Source organism: Odontesthes bonariensis, chromosome 16 (genome assembly GCF_027942865.1).
Source record: "Odontesthes bonariensis isolate fOdoBon6 chromosome 16, fOdoBon6.hap1, whole genome shotgun sequence".
Classification (NCBI taxonomy): Eukaryota; Metazoa; Chordata; class Actinopteri; order Atheriniformes; family Atherinopsidae; genus Odontesthes; species Odontesthes bonariensis.
This window is the reverse complement of record NC_134521.1, coordinates 31036967-31061293: the sequence shown is the minus strand read 5'-3', so window position 1 is coordinate 31061293 and position 24327 is coordinate 31036967. Positions and strand designations below refer to the sequence as shown.

General features: G+C 41.8%; 1 protein-coding gene and 1 long non-coding RNA gene across 2 annotated transcripts; one reads left to right on the top strand and one right to left on the bottom strand.

Annotated features, from left to right (window-relative positions):
- The first annotated feature begins 8963 nt into the window (after positions 1-8963).
- On the top strand, positions 8964-10509 carry LOC142401960 (uncharacterized). The gene is made up of 3 exons (XR_012773242.1): positions 8964-9334; positions 10219-10281; positions 10413-10509. It is a non-coding gene; the product is annotated as an uncharacterized LOC142401960 (long non-coding RNA).
- A 2004-nt stretch (positions 10510-12513) lies between these two features.
- Positions 12514-24230, bottom strand: LOC142401375 (uncharacterized). The gene is made up of 3 exons (XM_075486774.1): positions 22903-24230; positions 22413-22518; positions 12514-13149 (listed from the first exon to the last, which is right to left on the bottom strand). The coding sequence occupies exons 1-3, from the start codon at positions 23992-23994 to the stop codon at positions 12824-12826; spliced, it is 1524 nt and encodes a 507-aa protein (XP_075342889.1). The 5' UTR covers positions 23995-24230; the 3' UTR covers positions 12514-12823.
- Positions 24231-24327: the final 97 nt, after the last annotated feature.

Below are 24327 nucleotides of genomic sequence, written 5' to 3'. Positions count from 1 at the left end.
TACAATAGATAGTCTGTGTTAGGCTACTTCTGTCTAAGGGTACAAAACTATACCTTCAGAGGGTACTGCCCCAGTGACAAGCCATCGTACCCCTAAAGGTACAATTCTGTACTTTATTTTCTGAGTGTATTTTTAAACTGTTTTTTTTTTAATTCTTAGATTGTTTTTAAAGTGTTTATAATTGTATAAACATTTTTATTGCTTTATTATGTCTTGCTACTGGATGCTTTAATTTCCTTCGGGATCAATAAAGTATCTATCTATCTATCTATCTATGAATTAAGGTTTCATTTGTTTTCAGTGCAGAGCTTCTGCAGTCTCCAGCCTGACTCACCTGTGGTGCGTTTCTGGAGACCCAGGTGTCCAGCAGCAGCTCCAGTCTCTGCCGGTGATATCTCCCGGTGGTTTTCACAGCCACCAGCATTCCGGCCACCAGCAGACAGGTGACCGCGGCGACAGCAGCGCGAGGTCCCGCTGAGCTGAAGGCGAGCTGAAGGTCCCCTGGCAGGCTTCCACATGTTCACTGCGTGGATGGGTTCACCACTTCGCTCATGGACAGAAAAGAAGTGTTTTCTCAACAGCGGGACCTCGCGCTGCTGTCGCCGCGGTCACCTGTCTGCTGGTGGCCGGGATGCTCGTGCTCACTGGCGGACACCAGAAGGAGCTGCCGGCTGCAGGGGGCACGGATGTTTTCTCAACTTATTTCAGGCGGCTGGCCCGGGAGAGGAGAGCGGTGAGCGGCCCGGCGCGGAGGAGCGCTCCCCCTCGACCGGTGGAGCAGCTCACACAGGCTGACCTGTTCGTGGCTGTGAAAACCACCGGGAGGTATCACCGGCAGAGACTGGAGCTGCTGCTGGACACCTGGGTCTCCAGAAACGCACCACAGGTGCAGCCAACAACACAACACTTCATGTGTGATTTTCCTTTCGTAGCCATGTATGCTCGATGCTCGATACAAGATGGCGGATCTTCAACTAATGTAGAGGGTGGGGAGTGGGTGGGGACTCGACAGGTATAATTCCCCTATTGTGACGTCACAATAAGGGAGCCATCCAAATGGCTCACAGCAGCATTTTTTTCTTGACACCAAAGTCTTTCTACTGACCTACAGAAAATGGATGGATGGGTTTTTTTCGCGCTTGGAGTGTTTAAAGGAACAGTAGAGACCCAAATATGAACACAAAGACCCGCAAAAAGTGAGTTTTGCAAAATATGTCCCCTTTAACTTGTTTGTTTATGTTTAAAAAATTTCATTTTTCTCTTCACTTACATAAAACAAATCTCAAGGCAGCTGGTGGGGCGGCAGATAGAGCGCAGTTCGACTTGTCTGTGTGCTGTCGAGCAGCAGAAGTAACTATGCATACATGCACATTATCTCTCATTTCACGTTGTGCAAAAAGTCAAATGGCTATAAGGCGGGTGCACATTAGAGGTCACATAAACAGCTCAGTTACCGTAGGTCAGACACTCAGCCATATGACAAACTCAGTCAGATAAACATAATTTTTGAAAATGGAAAGTCCGAGCCATATGCCACACTTTATAGGCTCTGTTTCGTAAATGTTGTCGTAAAGGATCAAAGCATTTACCATTGCACTCCCTTCCAGTGAAATTTCAGTGGTGCGCAACTCTCAGCTCAGCTAAGGGATTAGGCCAGCCTTGAATTTAAGTGTGTGTGTGTGTGTGTGTGTGTGTGTGTGTGTGTGGGGGGGGGGTTTAGCCTACAGGGGTGGCATATTTCTATTTATGGCATGAATTGCATCAACCGAAGCTTGGTGTCTTGCAGGCATTTTAAGAAAAAGAAATACTGCTGTACAATTATGCATCAGCACAAAATGAGCTCCACGCAGGTATTTTTCTTCATTTCATTTGTTCAGAATAATGCAGAACATAAAGAATCATATCAAAGAATATTGGTCATGTGCCAGTGTTTTTACATACTAAGCGTTTTTTCTTGTTAGGTTCCTCGTTCTATCTTTAACTCTGGGAGGCGCAAGATATTTATTTTTTTTCTTTTCCATGCAAATCCAGGCCAAAATCTTTATAATGAATTAAAACCATGCTGTGTTTCTGTCTTGACTGTCATCTTGTGTGAAAAGCAGGTGTCACTGAGCTCTATGGGACTCGGGGCCTGATGTCATATCCACCAATCACACCATGGCTTAGCACAGATTGACCAATTACACACCAGCTGTGCACACATGGACAAGGAGTGGGGGGTGGGTATCCCTGTGAAAAGGAAATGGAGACATCAGAATACAGCAGTTTTGACAGGAATGGCATTTAGCCCATTTTCTATTATTATTTCTATCTATTTCTATCTATTATTATTGTAAGAGTCGAAAATGTGTATCGAAGTGAAAAACTTGTGTTTGGTGTCACATCTTCCCAAAGGATTGTTGTTTTTTACTCCCCATTACAGTGGTGGGAAAAAAAAAAATCACAGCTCATATTAGTAATGGGAATATTAATGAGTAGCTGAATGAAAGCTGATCATGTGATGTTAATTTTTCATTTCCATCCATCCATTTTCTATACCGCTGAATCTGTCGGTTGGGTCGCGGGGGGGCTGGAGCCTATCCCAGCGGTCAATGGGCGAGAGGCAGGGTACACCCTGGACAGGCCGCCAATTTTTTATTTCATTATGTGCAAATTATCAGGGTGAGTGGAGAAGAGGAGAGGACCAAAATGCAGGCAAAGATAAAGCAGGAGGTTTTAGAAGTACTTAAGTTGATTTATTTAGAACTTTAACTAAAAGCCAAGAAGCAACACCATAAACCTAAACTGAAAAAACAAAAGAATAAGAAACAGCAAAACCTGACTGACTAAGAACGTGAACTAGAAAAGACCATAGGTAATAGGGGTGTAAGAAAATATCGATACACTTAAATATTGCGAAAATTTTTTTGACGATACCATATCCAACCATATTCAACGGCACTGTATCGATTTTTTTTATTAACAATTAACATGCAAATATTCACAGTGTTTGTTCATTTTCGTGTTGCAATTAAACCTCCGGCTGCTAGTTGGCAGCAGTCATTATGTCCTCCGTGCCAAAGGAACAATGAAATCCCGCGAGATCAGTTCTCACAAAAACATATAACAGTTCACCGGCGATGGCTGAGGACAAGAGGCTACAGCCAGCTCCAGCAGCTTTTAAAGCTGATGTTTGGGCATATTTTGGTTTCAAAACAAAGGAAGGCAGTTACGACTACGACAAGAGCCATGCGGTGTGCAAACTCTGCAACGTCAGAGTCAAGTACTCTGGCAATACTACAAATTTGCGAGCACATGTGGCGAGACATCATGACAATGTAGCATTACAGGCTAACATGAAACGAGTGGATTCTGTTCAACGAACTATTCAAGATGTTAACTTTTCGAAACTACCAGCGACCTCAACTCGCGCAACCAAGATAACACAGTCAGTACTGTCTTTTATATGTAAAGACATGCGCCCCCTGAGTGTTGTGGAGAATGAGGGATTCCGTAATATGATGACAACACTGGAGCCCCGTTACACCATCCCTTCCCGACAACACATCACGGACATCGCTCTCCCGAAGTTGTACAGAGAAGTCAAAGCGACGGTGCTGGACTCGCTCAGCTCAGCAGAGAGAGTCGCTTTGACATGCGACGCTTGGACTTTGAGGGCCACTGAATCGTATGTACAGCACATCACATAGATGACCAGTGGAACCTCAAGTCCCATGTACTGCAAACCCGAGCCATGAGTGACAGTCACACGGGGGAACACATAGCAGCGTTACTGAATGAGGCTGTGACTGAATGGGGGTTGGATGGAAAAAATCCCATTGTTGTTCCAGATAATGCATCGAATATGACTGTCGCAGCGAGACTCGCAAGCTTGACGCACATACAATGTTTTGCACACAGCCTCAATCTGGCATCACAGAGAGCACTTAAAATACAGTCAGTGGCGCAACTTCTTGGCAGGGTCAGAAGTGTAACAACCTTTTTTAGGCGCAGCACACTAGCCAATGAACAGTTAAAGCAAAAACAGCGCCTACTCCAGCTGCCAAGCACGATTCTTAGAACAGCAACCAGCCATCTGCGCAGCTCTGCTTTCAGCGAACGCCAGGAGGAGTGAAAAAGATATCTTCACATTAAGCGAGTCTGATATCACGTGTGCAGAAGAAGTGCTCAGGGCACTCGAGCCCATGAAGGATACCACCCTGGTCATGTCAGAGGACAGCATGCCAACACTGTCCCTCATCGCTGCTCTTCATGCCAAGCTTGTAATGGGTGCAGAAGAAAACCCTGATGACACACAGACTTTAAAGGACATCAAGGCTGCTATAGCACAAGATCTGGGAAAGAGATACAATGGGGCCTCATGCAAGAACCGTTCGTACGCACAGATTTGTTCTTAAATCGTCCGTACGAGTGATTTAAGAGAATTTTCGCTTTCACCAATCTTTTCGTATTTTACGTTTTCTTTCAGGTATGAACAGAATTTACGAGTGATCCAGACCTGTCGTAGGAGTTTAGTAAAATAGTCCGCTATTATTTCAATCAAGTTTGCTTGACTAAAGGATTGTATATTTAATTACTTTGAAGCAAACATATATAAATATATACATTATACCCCATAATGATGCTGACAATATTCTGTTCGACTTAAATTGTGCACTAATTGAAGGTTCATTTGAATCTGTATATAACAAGGTCAATGGGAAGTGTAGTTATGAGAGAGAAAAATACAAGCACAGCGATCCCGGTCGTTGCGCAAGCGGTGGTGTGAATATTATGCCGGTCGGACCATCAGTGCGGGACTAGTAGCGAACCGAAATTTAGGGCGGAAACGGGAAAATAAGCGTCCAACACAATAGTAATATGTGTGTCTAATGCCTTCGTCATTGGCACCCATAATCACAATGTCATGTTTTGCATGTTTTACTCGAGAAGAACATATTTCCATGTTAGTTTGAAACTGAACTGGGGTGCCAACTGTGGCTTCCTCTGTGAGGCAGGAACGATAATGATAAGGTCAAAACTTACATTTCATTCTCTGATAGATAATATAACATGGATGAACACACTGCTGTTGTAATGTCTATTTCCAGTTATTATACAGCACTGTACCAGCACATTACCAAGATAAATGTCTGGAGTAGATAAACACGTTTCATTAGTGTCATAATAGGAATCAACCACTGTTCATTCCCCTCTGATTTACAGCCCACACAGAGCAGAGGAAGAAATGACCTTGATCCTATTCTGTTCATGAATTTAAACCCAGAAGCTGGTATCCTCACTGACTGACAGAGCCAAGCAAAACAAATCCAACAGAACAAGGGAGCTAAGCAGTTGGAAGCTTAAAAATAATGAAGCTAGCTCAGCATATGTCTGTCATTCTGATTTCTTCTCTGAGCTCAAGCAGGAAAACCAAATTTGATGTTTATTCTTCTCCCAGGTATTGCTTGTACACTTTCTTCTTCCATATTTCCTCTCATAGCATTGTCTTGGGTCTATTTGATGCATATGCCACGTTTTTAAAAGTGCGTCATCTTTTCATAGAATTTAGAACATAGAATTTTTAATAGAATAATTTTTGCATCAGGAATTTTGATGAAAATGGACCCTTTAGGTTCAGAGCTATGTGAAGCCTCCTTTGGGCTGAAATGGATTACTTTTACATGGGTGTATCTCTTTCTTAAAGGTCCTATGGCATGAAATTTTCATGGGTTTTTTTTATGGTTGTTTAACATTAATATGAGTTCCTCTAGCCTGCCTGCGGTCCCCCAGTGGCTAAAAATGACGATAGACCAAAACCATGCACTGGAAATTATTCTCCGCCTTTGGAAATGTGACCATGCAGATGGCCTGATCGGGAAAGGCGTCATAAGAGACGTGGACGCCGCTTATGACGTGGAGGTTGTTTCCACCCAGAGCCCATATATGGCTATGCCAAAACTGCCCAGCTCTTTGGCCAGCTCATTGCGCTGTATGGATGTAAAAAAATCTGTTTAGAGCTCCTGCATCAGAACCTCTAAAGAGCCAGTGGACAGATTTAGTTTTTTCTGGGAAAGTGACAACAGAACCGAAGAGATTTGTGTGTACGCCAAACATTTCACCGACGAATGTTTCCAGAACTTGGGCCAATACCTAGCCCAATAAGGGAGAGCCCAGACACCCTGCGGAGGAATCTCATTTCGACCGCTTGTATTCGCGATCTCATTCTTTCGGTCACTACCCACAGCTTGTGACCATAGGTGAGGGTAGGAACATAGATTGACCGGTAAATCGAGAGCTTCGCCTTCTGGCTCAGCTCCTTTTTCACCACGACGGGCCGGTGCAGAGCCCGCATCACTGCAGACGCCGCACCGATCCGTCTGTCAATCTCCTGCTCCATTCGTCCCTCACTTGGGGAAGGATCTCATTCCCGAGAGTAAGTAATTTAACGCTCTATAATTGTGTTGCTTTCCTGTATGTACAGTATAGTTACATAGCTTGTTACCACAGGAAAGGGTTTGTATCGTTAGCAGCTAACGGTTAGCTATGCAGCTAATAGCATCTGCAAGCTCTTATCTCTGTCAATTGGGCTGTTGGAGGTGTTTGCATGCCCATGAGATGGTTAGCTCGCTCATTTTAGACCAAAACCCCCTATTTCAAGCTTCCTGAAGAACAATGAATCCGCAAATTCTGTGCATTTCATCAGGATAAATGGTTCCAGAGTCAAAACGGTCAGTCTGTCTGTGTCGTTAGCTCTGCAGCTAATAGCTCGGTCACTGTCGCTAATGTAACAGTAAATAGCATGAGGTATGCGTGTGGACACCTCCTTTACTGTAACGCGAGTGTTGTGTACTTATTTGTTGTTTTGATAGCCATCCTGCTGTTGGTGTTATGGGGCGCACGATATCTGTCTTTCCCCTGATTGAAATGACTCGCGCTACGTGCATCTTTGCAAACCAGAGCAATCAGATGAGAATGTCAAAATCCTCACTCCTGCTTTCACATTCACGCACGCACGCCTTTTTTGCTGTGTCTTGTGTAGCACTTGCTTGATGTTTGACTGTGTTAGGAGAGTTGTTCAGTAACTAGTTTGTCGTATTGTCAAAGTTAGCTCATATCAACAGGTTTCGCTAATTTTATGGCATAGGGCTGCCATGCCATCTACGTGCCATAGCGATTCACAAAACATTTGCGCAAGGTACCACGGGCGTAAGTAAGGCCACACCCCCACTAAACAGCTCATTCTGAGGATCCTAAGGAAAGCTCATTTTTGGGACTGGCTGTAATTCTGCACCAAAGCAGAATTTTGGGGAAAAAAACTCAGATACAGTATTAGGGGACCACTAAAGCCTATAAAATGATATAAAAGCCTCCATTTATTTTCATGCCATAGGACCTTTAAAACTTTGGCTGAAATAAATTTTATCATATGGAGGAAAGCCCTTCTGAAGCTGACAGTGATTAATTGTCTCTTAGAATTGTGGAGGATTACAGACTCTACTTTGACATGTTTCTCTGTGTTGCATAGAAATATTGTGTTAACTCTTGTTAAAAATACAAATTGCCGACTCGGTTCTTTGAGAAGTCAGTGACAGCACACAAGCCCTGCTATCAGAGAAAGCAGCAAGAAAACCAGACACATTTAACAGTGCTTAATATACCGCAATATCTCCCTCTATAGTTCAACATGTGTTTGGACGGAACGTGTCCCATCATGAGAAGGGAATGCTTAAAAATGCTAATAAATGAGGATGATTTCTTCCATTCCTTCCTTCCTTTTGTCAACAAGGTTTGTGGCGTGGATGTGAGGATGAAGGACCCAGATTTCCAAATGAAAACTGCACAAAAAGCGAGGCTGAGCTGGAATACAAAAACCTAAACTAACAAGGAACAAACAAAAACCTGACTATGGACAAACCTGCTACAGCATGAATGACTGTGACTAGACATTAATGACAGTGAGGCTCTAACAAAGAATATCGACAAACCTGGAGACTAAATACAGACGAGGGTGATCAGTAGGGGTGGGAATATTGGGGCACCTCACGATTCGATTACGATTCAGAGGCTACGATTCGATTATAAAACGATTATTGATGCATGTTTAATTGATGTATATTGATGCACTTCTTCCACATTTCTTTTTGTCTCACTGAATTCATCAATTGCAGTGCATTTGTAATAAGAAACAAAGAGTTGAATTCATTTCCATTATATTTTATTAACCTTTATGGAAATATCCAATGGAAATTCATGAACATTTGAACCTTAGTGTACAGCTCAAGGTGCTTTTTGCTGCTTTTAGTGTTGCAAATGTTAGTTACAAATAGAGGTGGGGGAAATTTCCGATTTTTAGAATAATCTAGATTCGGCCGTGGAAGAATCGAGAACGGATGACGTACCTCGGCTCCGTTGCTTCCATCATTCGCCGAAATCCCCAATTTTCTACAACCGAGTAAGGTTGCAAACCCATGGCTATGAATTCCGCGATGCCTTTCGTAATTCGCTTGGCCTTTTCCGATGTGGGTGGCTATGGAAGCAAATCGTAATCAAAATTCAAATTCAAATGCATTATTAGAAATGCTTTTTCATTTTAAGAATGTGGCTGCATTATTTGACTCATAAATATAATTACTAATCAAACATCCTATTTGCATTTCAATTTTCTTCTTCAAGACTGCTCATTCTTTCACTTAATTCAAATGAAAAGGACAAAGACATTTGAAATTTAATTTTCAAAATATGCCTCAGCAAATAGATACCAAAATTCAATTTGAAATGTAAAAGTTGAAAATTCAAATGCATTATCAGAAATGCTTTTGCATTTTAAGAATGTGGCTGCATTATTTGACTCATAAATAAAATTACTAATCAATCATCCTATTGCATTTCAATTTTCTTCTTCAAGACTGCACATTCTATGCCATAATCAAAAAGAAAACAAAGCGGACATTGCTTTTTCGTTTTAGTGGTCTGCATGCAAAATACTGCCCACAATTCGATAATGAAAAAGCAATCTGAGCGGCGCAGGAGAGTGACGTCACGCCTGCTGACCGTGCTACCCATCATGTAGGCTACGGTAGGGGGCGGTGTGCATATTTGCTGTACAGTTTAGCTGCCCAGGTGGAGTCAAACAATATATCCGATTCTGATGCCGGTGACCGGGTTGAACGGGTCACAGAGAGCTTGGCTGCATACTCTGCCGTCACAGATTCAGAGGTTAGTGCAGCAAGGGCTAGCGCGTCGCGGCTACGACCGGCCATGACTTTCTGGCCGCGGCCATCGCTGAGGGAGCAGCCATTAATGAGGCTGAGACAGACTTTGCGAACAGGAGTCGGGGGATTACCTTTCACAGGTAGGATTCAACATTATTATTGGTTGCATTTTGTCAATAGAATATTATTGTACTGTATTTGTGTCTGCCGGCGAAATCGTAGCCAGCAAACGTTAAACTAGGATATGTTTATAGCCGGTGTTATGCCGAGAAGTGCCCCCCCTGCTGGTCGTACTTTAAGGAGAGTCTGTGATGGAATGATATGATAAAACTACATCATAATTTGTTTACCTAATTGAATTAACGGATGCAAATCTCAATCAGTCCAAATTTGTATATAAAATTAAAATAACCAAATTTCATAGTTTCAGGTTCATTTTTATATCATTTCATCTGGGCTATAATGAGTTGAGATTGTTAATAGAAAATGTATCCAACCGTCTTTCGTGTTGACTACAAAAGTATTAGTCACGGCCCTTACTTTTGAATATATGTCCAATAACATAAAAATAGTTAGGAATAGGAATACTCTAAACTCTACAATTGTCAGATTATCATAATTGTACACGTATTATTAATTTACATGAAGAGATGTGAAAAAAGATCCACGAATGAAACACCATTGTCAGCTCAATATTATTTTTTTTGGATAAATGTAATAATCCACACCTGAAACGGTTTACGCGCGCTCCGTGAATGGGAGTGCACTTCTCGGCAGAACACCTCTGTTCACACGGCTATTAGGCCAACGGAAACTTCATAAATCATATATTCCATAACACAGGCTTAGATTACAACTAACACAAGAATGCTACTTTTGAAATAATGCAAATATTACTGTTATAACATTGACCATCAGACTTTACACAGGTTTATTAATGACGTTTATTATGCCTGTATTATTCACATGTAATTCTTTCATCCTAACAAAAGTATTTACCTCATGTCTCATACCCACCCCTCAGATTGTCCGACCGAGAGTTGGTGTTATTCCCTCCATCTTGGGCTTACAGGTTCACCTAATAAGAGTAGGTGTATCATCATAAGGCTATTAGCATTCATAAATTGAAATATTATCAATAACAGGGCGGGGTGAAATACTTATCCCTGTGTGTGTGTGTATTTTTATATATTTTAATATTATGCTTCTTCATTTTAGCCAGAAAAGGGCAGGACTACATGTTCTTCCAGAAAAGCTGAAGAGAGCCTGTCTGTGACCACTCAGGATGACAGCAAGGGCTCGCACATTTTCTGGTGGGGGACTCACACTAGGGCCAGAACACCAACTACAGGTACCGTACATTAACAGCAGAATGACAATGTGTGATAGACTGGTCAGTAGGCTATATTTATAAGACACCGATGCCTGTTGTCAGCTGCCGCTGTTTTGGCAGCTCGAGCCTTGTCGTAATTTTGTACTTTGGAACGGATGGAATGAGAATCCAGCTTTGTACATATGTATGTGTATATATATATTTCTAGTGTAAGGTAGAGGATGTTTGTTTTGTATGTGTATTTATTTGACGATTGCCTATGGTGCCCTACGAATGAATGAGTACGTATGTATACACACTGCTTGAAGATCATTCAAGCTGTTGACCTAACGAATTTTCCAATCACGTACTACAAGCTTTGTATCATTGAAGAGGAATAAAGACACTATACAGCTGTTATGATTTTTATGTAACATCTTTATCAAATCTGTAATAAAGTATTTCACAAGGCCAAAACAATGTAAGAAAGTATCTTTGATTTTTGCTTTTTTGGCTTCACAGCATAACTTTGTTATGACCATAGCATCAAGGTTCAAGGTACAATGTTTTTTAAATTGCCAATTGTGCATGAACCGCAGTCAAGACACATGCACTACTTGTTCAGGGATCTCTCTGAGTTAGTCTAGAAATATAGAAATACTATAATAAAATATAAAGAATATAAAAAACACTGTACAAGAAGGTAGTTGTATATACACAAGTTTAAATATTTTGAATGGTATCAACCTAAAGCAAAACAAAATGAGCTAAAAGCCCTTGTTATAAATAGGCTTTATTCTTAGACTTTATGTATTCATATTCTGTAGTTCTCTAGATAATCTATGTTCCTAGTTTGTACGTTACACTCTGCTCATACAACGCAAATGTATGTCCAACACTTTAAGATGACGTAGCGGGATAAAATAACTGGGTCAGATAAAGCGTCTCTTAGGACAGATAGGTCTGGTGCAGTAGATGCACGCCTGAAACAACACGCACACACACACATCGCTTATCACATCCAAAGAACATGATGAAGACGGTGGATGGCCTGCTCACAGCATGAGTAAATATTCAATGATGCGCCGTCAAATGTAGGTACAACCTCTGAGATAAGGGTGAACATAAATATGAAATGTTTCCAGATCTCGGGACTTGGACGGATTTCATGCGAGAACTCTGTCTCTCCAAGTCCAGCGCTGATACTTGACCTGTGACCTCCAATAAATACTTTGTTTAACTTAAGACTGCTCCAACTGGTTCTTGGGCTTCCAATATAAAGAATCGGGTCTAACACCCTGAAAGAGGAGTGTTTTGCAGAGCTTGTTTTTGTCTCATGCTCCCTTTTATGCAGGTCAAGAGAGGTCAGTTTGCCAATGTGGTGGGGCCTTATTTTCAGAAACACAGACACAAACAATGACAACAACAGGGCCGTCACTAGGTTTGAGAGACAGGGGTGGCTCAGCCTCCACAGGAAAGACATTGCGCGCGCGGAAATTTTTTCAGTGCACCTGCTAAGGCTTTGTTTATCAATTCGTTATTTTAAGAGCATCATACCTTGGGGAAACACTTCCCACCATTTCTATTCTATTTAAAAATAGCTTTCTTTATTTAATTGCTCGCTAATACTACTTCACCAGCTAAACTACACCACCTAAAATGTGCTAAATTACAAAGAATAAACAATGGTAGGTGCCATGCATTGCTGCGTAAACGGAAGAGGGCAGGTGGTTCTCATTTTACAGAAGACTGTTCTCTAACCACCAGACTCACCAACATCTTCATAAACCAGGCCATCAGCATGGTGAACTCCCCCCGCCCCTCTTTCACCTTTCCCATCTCCCCCCAACATCATCGCAAAGAAGGATATCCTTGATACTTTTTCACATTAGTCTGAAAAAGTTTTAATGCAAATAACAAAGGAAGCATTATTAAGTACAATGTATTAATCAAAACACAAATCAACAGTATATGAAACTTACAACTTATAACTATAGTCAACCCAAGGAAGCACTACCGCAGCATGCGGTGCTGCACTAGCAGACTGGGAGCTTCTTTCCACAAGCCATCAGACTCACAAACACTGAAAAAACATATTACATATCCTTACATATTACATATCCTTACATATTGTATCTACAATACTGAACATAACCTATGACCACTGATTGTACTTTCTGATGCTGTGTGTGTGTGTGTATTTATTGTCTAGTATGTAAATTACTCCCCCCATCAACCTGGTGGGTCAGGAGACTGGTCATACGCAATTTCAAACTTGAACTACAACAACTTCAACAACTTAAGCTTAACTTCCTGTTTACTTTGTTGGAGGAATAATCAACGAGTGTCTTCTCTGTCTCTTAGTGGCAAAACGGTCAATTATTTTGCCGTCATTGACCTGACTGACTATGCCATTTTCAATGGCCATGACTGCAAGGTTATGAAGCCTTTTTTGCCCCATTGTTTTACGCAGCCAAGTGTGCAGTCGGCGCAGAGCACTAAAGGACCTCTCACATGAGCAGCTACTTACAGGCACAGTCAGAGCAACTTGGAGGACTTCTTTCAGTGAGGGGAACATGTCTGCGCTGAAGAGATTGTGGACAGCTAGCACATCTTGGGGTGTTGTAGCAGTCACAGTGCCGTGTGGATTAAGAGTTTTTCAAACTTTGACAAAACCAACATTCCTGTGGGGGATGTTTACGTATGTGGATATAAACCAGATCTTCATTTTCTTTCCACAAAGGAAAAAGAGACAGAAACTGCCTAATTTACAACACCCTTAAGAGCTTTTGGGGAGTCGAACTCACTCTTGGAAAAGTGGGAGACTTACTATCTTATCTAGACCATAACTCGAAAGTTGACACTTTAACACCCCTTTTCACCAGCAAACCGACCAGATGGCTACACATGAACTGAGAAGACTCACTTTTAGTCAAATCTTAAAACTATATTAAATGTGTTTGATAACCGTGTACAATTTCTTTCAGGTTTCCAGCTTGATCACAAGACGCATATAGAGACAATTTGTACGATTCTGGCTTAAATATTGACAAAGAACTGATTTTGGTGGAAAACGCCCAACCTGCCTGATGGAACCACATTGCCCCCTAGTGGTCTGCAGTGTTGATTAGTTGAACATTTAAATCCCAGAGGACTCAGTAAAATGGACAATGTATATGCAACAATTTAACTTTTAACGATGTCCCTTCGATATCTATTTGGTATTTGTTTAGTGTCCCCATTGTTAACACAGAAATTAGCATTGTGTGACTCACTATTCATATGTCACGATTTCATAGATATTCATCTGAATTTTGAAAGTCATAATTGTCTTTATCATGTGTGTTATTTTGATGTCTTTATATTACAAGTCTATGTTATATCTTTAATCTGCATATCTTAACAAGATGTGGTGTTTTCAGAATCAACGAGACAAATGTTCTATGAGATGGGAGTAATGGAGAAACACAGAGTTCTTTGTCTCATCCAGAAATCCCCCTTTAGCACAGATCACCTTACACAGACATGCACACAAGCATATCATTGGCTGAAAAAGTAGTGTAAGCCCCACCTCCGAGAGTCAAAACCCGGTGCCCCGCGAAATACACTCTCTTGCCTTTTTGCCTCTCTCGTTTCTTGCCTCTTGTTGTTTTCCAGAAGCACGCTCTTGTTTTCAGAGGGAGAACAGGTCAGAGAAGAACAATGGAGAATTGATCAGATGAGTTGCTCAGAGAGATTTGAAGAGCACGGAAAGATGAGAGTATGAGCCGTGGAGAAGACGACGGAGGGGAGGAAGGAGAAGGACGGAGCAGGACCCAAAGAAAGACGAAGAAGACCCGAACAAAGAAACAGATTGAAATACTCTGAAGATGCACGTTTTACGTGTTTTTGTTCGTCCCTCGCCATCCACGTCCTTCTACATCGCACGTCCTAACCTCCGCTGTTTCACGCCATCATCACCTTTTCCTACCAAGAAAGCCAACTCCAAGCAACCTTTTATTAATCTTCTGTGAACTTAAGTTCACTTCATCAGAGAAGCAACGGACCCACTGACACTCAAAAGATTCGATCAGCTAACCACAGTCCTCGGCACCATCGTTTCGGTTTCCCGGTGAAAGAAGCAACTGAGAAGTCCGCTAAAGTCAGCAACCACAGCCAGGAAGGCCCAGAGAGCGGAAGAGAAATCCCCTCGGACCCCGCGTGGCCGCTGCCGTGGTCCGAACCGGCTAAGCACAGTAAGACCGACCCGTTTTCACCTTAAGGTGGGTTTGATGGATGTCTCGAGGCTTTCACAGAATGATAAATTAATCCGAAATGTCAGTATTTAGATTCAAATAGTCAGCCAACCCAAACTATTTGAATAAATCCAGTAACTCTCCATTCCCATACTTTATTTTATATTCACTAAGTGTTTTATATAATCACCCATATTCCATGCATCTCCTGTTTGTTTAAAGGTTCATGTCTAAGATCATATCATTGTAATAAACAGTTCATATATCTATATATATGTTATAATCACAGATTGTGTCGTATGCTTTCTTTACGTAATGTCTGTCCAACCAAACGAGAACTTCACGAAAGTAGCGAGATATGAGACTGATTATTAATTGAATATTAATTTAACACCAGGATCGTAAGATTTCGAACAGTTTTCCTACCTGACTGTGACTTAAATTAAGTCAAAACCTAGGTTGGTGGTGCCCTGAATTCGAGGTAAGGTTTATTTGAGACTGTAAGAACATCTCATAAATCCTTATATTTAATAGGTATATAAATACCCGGTAACGCTACATATTTTTGGTGCGCCGTGCGAGGCGTTTTACGGTAGACTGACTTACGTGAAGGAAAGCATAAACATGATATTGGCTGGTTCATTATCTGTGTGTGAGCAATGCAAGCAGTGGCTGTGTCTGTCTTTATAAACTTAGAATGACTAAAAGCACTTTATCAGAGTAATCGTGGACGCATGATAACTCTCCAAATCCGTGGGTGCGCAATATTAATTGCACACCGCAGAAGAGCAGCCAGCTGTCCCGCTGTCTCCTCCCAGAATAAAGATTGCATGCACAGCGCAAGAACGCTGAATTTAAAGGCCTGGCCGTAGTTGCGAGTTTCCAACACGGTTGATTTGATTTTTATGAGTATCACAAATTCAGCCGCGAGTCCCGGTGAATTTAGTCAACTCAGAGTCTCCTCAAACACAGGAGTTTTGATCCGCTGTAATCTTGCAGCCGGACATAAAAAAAGCATCAAGGTGCTATATTGAAACCCCATGAAGTGGGGGAGCAAGTTTAAACGTTGTTTAACGGAGCGTTGTGACGCCTAAAATAAAGTAATACAGATTACTTATTGAAAGTTAAAGCTGCTGAGCTTAACTGAATGAGTCAGAGCCGTCGCTCCTGATAAAATAAATGAATAAAATAAATAAATAAAATACACACGGTCACAAAACGTGATCGCATGAATGACTTAAACAGTCAATTGTTTTTGTATTATTAAATAAACGACCGGAACGCCGTGTCTGTTGAACCCAGTTGAAAGGAAAAACTGAGGGTGTGTTTATTTTTAAAATGCTACAAGCCCTAACTAAAATAATATACGGCAGTAGTGGACAGACCAATTTTGCTGCAGAAAAATTGAGTTGGTGACTCTATTTGTTGTTATTATCAAAGTTGGTGACTTTTAGAAGCATTCTGAACTGAGGCCGCCGTGTCTCAAGCATTGTGAGTTTGGCAAAGCTGTGTTTAAAAGTTTGTGAGCAAACTGCAACATCGCTTGTGCACTGTCTGTGAGAGAAGTTAACCCTCTCATTCCCCAGGGGAAATGAGGCGAATTCACTGAATCCTTGAAGGACTATTGGTGGGCGGTGCTAGAAATCGTCACCAGTGACGTCACTCCTTCCTCCCTTCTCTCAAACCCGCCCACTTGAAGCTTTTTGACATGTGAGCTGCTCAGGATCACATTAAATAGGATCACAAAGAAAGCTGATCATTTTGCTTGGTACTAACGAATACCAGCTTTATTTGAATATTCTTTAATGCATTTGAATTAATTGTTTGACATAAACAATACCAACTTTGTTATTTGGAAACATTAATTGAAGCTAATTTATCTCAAATGTGTGTCTTTCACCAAATCAGATTACCTTAACAGGAACTGATTATAAGACACTAAGGCTTAAAGAAAACAACAGCCAAGAGCTTGTATGTTCCCTTTTGTGTTAGCATTAATGTTTTCCCTCTTTTTACCATAACGGTTAATGATAAGCTTCTAAATTAAATGCATTTCTTCCAGTTTTGAGTAAAAAACACAGTCGTGTTTATTTTAACATCATTCCTTATTTGTTTCTCAAGTAAACAAATTCAAAAGGAAGAAATTAATTTCAGGAGAACAATCCTTATTCCCAACTACCTTCACATTAACCCAACTATTTTCCCTTGTTCCAAACTCAAACTTATTTTCAGAAAGAACCCTTTCTGAGTCAAGTGAAAAACAAGATGATGGACTTAACAAAACAGTTGATACTGGGTTATGCCTTAAAGAAAAGATGCATTAAAACACCTGAAACAGAGCAAATCAGTTTAAAGCCATCGGCTGAGACAAAAGCTAAAAAGCCCAAAGAAGAATCTCTGACCAAAATGTTAAGTAGTCTAGCTGTGGTGTTCGTTAAACATGCACACCAAGTGATGGAACAAGCCGCTGACAAACTTAAAACTCGGTCACAGAAAAAGCCACAGTTACAGGAGGAAACCAAATTCCTCCAACACCAACTTAAAGCCACTGAGAGGGCATCCAGCCAAGCTAATGCCCAAGTAACAGAGTTAACAACACAGGTTGAAAACCCAAACCAACAAATTATTCAACTCAATGAAAACAACAAAAAGCTTGAACAGCTACTTCAAAACTGCCAACAAGAGTTGATTTCAACCCAAGTCCAACTGAAGAAGGTGGACCAAGCACAAAAACAGTCCCAGCAATCTCTACACGTGGTTCTGCAGAAAATGCAGGATTTAACAGCCAAAGTGCCAACTGATGACAAGCATCTTAATGTTGAGAAGGAACAAATGCAGCTGTTGACAGAACAGCTAAGCAAAGCTAAGGATGAGCAAACCGCCGCTCATCCACAGCAGGAACACCTATCAGATAAACCAGAAGGTGTTGAGATAGACCTACGTCAGTCTTTGGAGACTGGACATGAACAGGAAACACATGGTTTCCCCCAGGAAGACAGAGGGAACCCTTTTCCTGAAGTGAAAACAGCCTACAAGAGCTCAATTGTTTCACCCCCGTCTTCAACGACAACAAATTCTTTCAGATCTGAAAAGATCGTTTATGATCCAGGTAAACCGGATCAATCATTTCCCACTCTAAAACCCCAAGTTCCACAAGCTCCCTCTGACGAAGAGCTTGACAAAATTGCTCGCCATGTGCCCAGATTCGAACCGACTCTTGGGACGCCACATGACACCCGAGCATATTTGGACGACATTGATTTCTTCCTGCGAAGGTTTCCAAACGCATCAGTTAACAACAAATTCTACTTGATTAAGGTTACATCTAGCCGCGAAGTCAGTAGATTCATTGAACGTCAACCCGATTACATCCGGAACGACTATACACTCCTCTGCCAAACACTCGAACGCGAGTTTTCAGACGAGCTGACCCCATCTGGCTTAACCGCTGCCATGATGGTTAAACAGGGACGGAATGAGCTGCCTCAGCAGTATTATTACCGCCTCCTCAAAGCTTATTTTGGTTTCAGCAACAAGGTAGGAATGGAAGAAGACATGAGTTTCAAAACTCTTTTCCTTCAAAACCTCCATCCAACTACCAGCTATCACTTAGGAGTTATAGCTAACCCTCACACTGCTACCATTCAGCAGCTACGTGAATGGGCCAGTCTAGGTTTCCAAAAACATAGACAAGCTAAACAGCCAGAACCCATCACCACACAGACCCAGAACCCTGGTTCTTGGTCCCCAGAGTTAGAAGTGGGACAAAGTGGCAGACCTCCAGCAGAGGTCCCCCACTGGCCACATTCTCAACGGCCTAAGAAAGGCTCCAAACACAACTATTCCAAATCCTCATGGCCCAGCCATGAACCAACTCACTGCCACAGTGAAAACCACAGTGTTCATTCAAACCCGCAACAAGACATGTCTTTTCAAAATCGACATGACCAGCAATCCGCTCGAAACCGCAACTGCAATTATAGACTTCGGTCTCGCTATAAACCATCACACACTGCATGGTCACAACCATCACCAGATCAGAAAACAACTGAGATGAGCAGAGTCATCGACAAGGACCACATCAAATCTCAGCAATGGTCTAGTGAAATAAGTGCCATCAGTCAAGACGATATTGATAGCCTGAAAAGTGTGCTACTAAAAGAAAAGAAAAAGTTCAGAACCCAACCGTGCTAACAGAGACTTAGAAATGCTAGCCTGTTCCTGGAGGTAGGACCATACACTCCAACAAACATTCTAGTAACCCCGAATACCAAACCTTTAACCATAGCTAACTCTTAAAGGAAGCAAAGAAGCTTACCCTCAAAATATCACTTACCTAATCACGATAAAACTACTCCGTAGTATCATGATGCCTCAAGATTGAATCCAGGACACCTCAGTGTTCAAAACTTCAATTTTCAAGTCTATCATCATCTGGTGACACACTCAACTTACCTTATTTCACCCATGTGACATCTACAAATGGGGGAAACTGGTCTATAACTGAATTAAAAGCAAAATTAGCAGTGAAATACTGACAACAGCTTTCACCATGGATCCTTTAGTTAGAATATCACTCGTTACTGCTGTACAGTGAAGCCCTGTCCAGGACCGCCGCCGCGACAAATATGTTACACATTACTGATCGTATAAAGTCCTGCGAATATGCTCACACTCAGGTAGTAAACGTTCTCATTTCCTAACTATTAAGAAATACCATTCCTAGATCATGACTCTAACAATGAGTAAAATTCTCCCCTAACATTGATCTTTTTCCAAAAGAAATCGGCATGCTTTTTACTAGGATTTTCCATTTGAAATTATATAGGCTTAGAAACCTTTACTTATGAACATTATCTTTAGCTATTAGACATTTACTACGTAGGTTAAGTAAGCTTAACAAAATTACGTTTATAGCCATTGTACGTTTATAGCCATTGTTGTGTCAGAATTGTATTAGGCTGTCTCGAGACACCCACCATAACCCTCTTGAGAGTCCTAGCAACCACCAGACTCGGACACACTGGACTTCTTCACCTGCGATTCGGATCAGCCACGAGTTCAGATCCGATTCGAATGGGGGAATGTAGCAGTCACAGTGCCGTGTGGATTAAGAGTTTTTCAAACTTTGACAAAACCAACATTCCTGTGGGGGATGTTTACGTATGTGGATATAAACCAGATCTTCATTTTCTTTCCACAAAGGAAAAAGAGACAGAAACTGCCTAATTTACAACACCCTTAAGAGCTTTTGGGGAGTCGAACTCACTCTTGGAAAAGTGGGAGACTTACTATCTTATCTAGACCATAACTCGAAAGTTGACACTTTAACACCCCTTTTCACCAGCAAACCGACCAGATGGCTACACATGAACTGAGAAGACTCACTTTTAGTCAAATCTTAAAACTATATTAAATGTGTTTGATAACCGTGTACAATTTCTTTCAGGTTTCCAGCTTGATCACAAGACGCATATAGAGACAATTTGTACGATTCTGGCTTAAATATTGACAAAGAACTGATTTTGGTGGAAAACGCCCAACCTGCCTGATGAAACCACATTGCCCCCTAGTGGTCTGCAGTGTTGATTAGTTGAACATTTAAATCCCAGAGGACTCAGTAAAATGGACAATGTATATGCAACAATTTAACTTTTAACGATGTCCCTTCGATATCTATTTGGTATTTGTTTAGTGTCCCCATTGTTAACACAGAAATTAGCATTGTGTGACTCACTATTCATATGTCACGATTTCATAGATATTCATCTGAATTTTGAAAGTCATAATTGTCTTTATCATGTGTGTTATTTTGATGTCTTTATATTACAAGTCTATGTTATATCTTTAATCTGCATATCTTAACAAGATGTGGTGTTTTCAGAATCAACGAGACAAATGTTCTATGAGATGGGAGTAATGGAGAAACACAGAGTTCTTTGTCTCATCCAGAAATCCCCCTTTAGCACAGATCACCTTACACAGACATGCACACAAGCATATCATTGGCTGAAAAAGTAGTGTAAGCCCCACCTCCGAGAGTCAAAACCCGGTGCCCCGCGAAATACACTCTCTTGCCTTTTTGCCTCTCTCGTTTCTTGCCTCTTGTTGTTTTCCAGAAGCACGCTCTTGTTTTCAGAGGGAGAACAGGTCAGAGAAGAACAATGGAGAATTGATCAGATGAGTTGCTCAGAGAGATTTGAAGAGCACGGAAAGATGAGAGTATGAGCCGTGGAGAAGACGACGGAGGGGAGGAAGGAGAAGGACGGAGCAGGACCCAAAGAAAGACGAAGAAGACCCGAACAAAGAAACAGATTGAAATACTCTGAAGATGCACGTTTTACGTGTTTTTGTTCGTCCCTCGCCATCCACGTCCTTCTACATCGCACGTCCTAACCTCCGCTGTTTCACGCCATCATCACCTTTTCCTACCAAGAAAGCCAACTCCAAGCAACCTTTTATTAATCTTCTGTGAACTTAAGTTCACTTCATCAGAGAAGCAACGGACCCACTGACACTCAAAAGATTCGATCAGCTAACCACAGTCCTCGGCACCATCGTTTCGGTTTCCCGGTGAAAGAAGCAACTGAGAAGTCCGCTAAAGTCAGCCACCACAGCCAGGAAGGCCCAGAGAGCGGAAGAGAAATCCCCTCGGACCCCGCGTGGCCGCTGCCGTGGTCCGAACCGGCTAAGCACAGTAAGACCGACCCGTTTTCACCTTAAGGTGGGTTTGATGGATGTCTCGAGGCTTTCACAGAATGATAAATTAATCCGAAATGTCAGTATTTAGATTCAAATAGTCAGCCAACCCAAACTATTTGAATAAATCCAGTAACTCTCCATTCCCATACTTTATTTTATATTCACTAAGTGTTTTATATAATCACCCATATTCCATGCATCTCCTGTTTGTTTAAAGGTTCATGTCTAAGATCATATCATTGTAATAAACAGTTCATATATCTATATATATGTTATAATCACAGATTGTGTCGTATGCTTTCTTTACGTAATGTCTGTCCAACCAAACGAGAACTTCACGAAAGTAGCGAGATATGAGACTGATTATTAATTGAATATTAATTTAACACCAGGATCGTAAGATTTCGAACAGTTTTCCTACCTGACTGTGACTTAAATTAAGTCAAAACCTAGGTTGGTGGTGCCCTGAATTCGAGGTAAGGTTTATTTGAGACTGTAAGAACATCTCATAAATCCTTATATTTAATAGGTATATAAATACCCGGTAACGCTACAGTGTATACCCAGCATCTGCTTTGCGTGCAAGAAAGTTTCTGGCAACATGGACCTCCTCGGTTTTCAAGACAATGTTATAGTGCCCAGCAAGCTCTTTCAAATTCACTTCATTCAAGAAGTTGTCAGATTTAGGGCTGCATGCCTGTATTCCTTTAAGGAGCCCTGCATCTACACTGGCAAACCTTTGTTCAAGTTCACCAACCATCCTATCCAAACAGGGGAAAAGCAAATCTCTTTTAAAGACCTCAGAGTTCACTAATTCAGTGCGCAATCCAACAGTTGTGTCACACACAAAATCTTCCATCCTTCTCTGTTTCTGCCTTTTCTTGGCATGTGGTTCTGGAATGTCATGTGTGAGGCACAGAGCCTTGGTTCTCTCGAACATTTCTGTTGCAAATGCATCAGTGCGTTTACCTTTAAGAGTGTCGCACACAGCATCTTTTCCAATCAGTGCTTCAGCCAGGTCTAATGTCTCCTTCTGAAGGAGTTTGTGGAGGCCTTCAGTGATGGACAGAAGTGTCTGAAACATCAGCAAAGCATAGATAGTCGAGAACCTTGCTAGCTTTGCTTTGATACCGGTGGCCATGGGAGACCCGGTGGCTGACAGGCACTCAAATATGGCAGATAAGGTCTCAAGCACAGCATTGATCGACTGAAGCCGACATGCCCAACGAGTGTTGGAAAGTTGGACTAGTTCCACTGCCAAACCAAGCTTCAGCTGAGCATGTTTGAATGTGTGGTGATGTACAAGGGAGGTGGTGAAAAAAGAGTAAAGAGACTCCAACAAATCAAACAGCTCCACAGCCTCTGAAACAGCCCTGCAGGTGTGGCACAACACTAGATTGAGCTGATGTGCATAGCAGTGTATATAGATAGCCTCAGGATGAAGCCCTCTAAATCATGCCTGCACGACTCCCGTGGGTCCACTCATGACGGCGGCACCGTCATATGTCTGCGCCACACACTTCACATCAGCAATGCCATTGGTTTGGAGCTGCTCTTGTAGCTTGTCTGCAATAGACTGTGCATCAAATGACATCAGCTCTGCAAGTGCCAGAAAATGCTCCTTTACCTCCCCCTCTGACACATATCTAACACAAACAGCCAGCTGCTCTGACTGACCATCTCTTGCCTCATCCGCCATGATGGCATACATTTTAGAGCGTGTGATCTCAGACACAATGACATTTGTCACTTCCTGAGCACAACACTCAATCATCTCATTCTGAGAGACTGGTGAGATGTATGTGGAATTTGATGGAGGAATATGGTTTTGCAAGAATGGATCAAACTTCCTAAGAAGACCCATGCAAGCCAGAAAGTTGCCTCTGTTTGTGCTCTCAACACTTTCATCATCCCCACGAAAGGGTAGTCCCTGGGCCCCTAACATTGAGGTGACAGCAATAATTCTCTTCAGATACTCCCTTCTAGCTGCTATCTCATTTGCCTCTGCAGACATCATCATTTGCACCACATCTCCCTGCTGGGTAGTTGCCTGGTACCCCCTCCATGCAACAACACTGTCCTTATGGGACTGTGCCAAGTCATGTTTCCTGAAGACGGCCAAAGCTTTTTTCCAATGTCTGCAACCACTGCTAACCAAAGCGTCATGTTTAATGTTTTTTCCAAACACTCTACATGGGAAGCAGAATACAGCATTCCGGCTAACTGAATACTCTAACCAATGGTACTTAGCAAACCAGCTGTGGTTAAATGCCCTTTTCTGTGCACCAAAGCTGTCCTGTGGATAGCTATTCAGCTTCACCTGTCTGGGACCTGTGTCTTTATCACCTAAATCAGAAAGGGGAGCAGCAGCTTCTTGATCATTTTCTTCCTCGTTGCCTGCTTGTTCACCTTCTGCCTCTCTCTCAGATTCCTCTCTGTCTCCCTGCAGATCTATTTGCTCGACCTCCTCTGAATCTGGACTCCCTTCCTCACTCTCGTCCACAGTCTTTCTTTCTGCCCCACCCTTCATGGAGTTCAAAAACAAAAACATGGTTAAACCCTGAAGTTAATTTTATATCTGATCATATCAATATAATGTATGCCGTCGTATTTTTCCGAAACTACAGCATAGGGAAGGGAAGTAAGTATATGGCTGTTAAATTAAATGATGTTCTAATAATTAAGTTCATATTTTGTTGGCATAGGTCAATTTCCACATCTGTGTAAAGTTGGCCAGAATAAGGTCAAGACACTCTAAGAGGAAAAACGCCTAAGTTGAGTTTGGGATACATTGCACCAAGGGCAAAACCATAGTGTAAATATTTAAAGTGAATTTTGTACAATTTTCATATAGGTCTATTGATAAAGATGTGCTTGTCTAGAA

What these genes read in the sequence shown, in the direction of transcription:
- LOC142401375 (XM_075486774.1), bottom strand. Translation starts at nt 23,994, where the DNA reads ATGTTTTTGTTTTTGAACTCCATGAAGGGTGGGGCAGAAAGAAAGACT. An exon ending in GACCCACGGGAGTCGTGCAG is followed by an intron (nt 22,519 to 22,902) that starts GCATGATTTAGA and finishes CTGATGTTTCAG; the next exon opens with ACACTTCTGTCCATCACTGA. An exon ending in TGTGTGCGACACTCTTAAAG is followed by an intron (nt 13,150 to 22,412) that starts GTAAACGCACTG and finishes CTCTTAATCCAC; the next exon opens with ACGGCACTGTGACTGCTACA.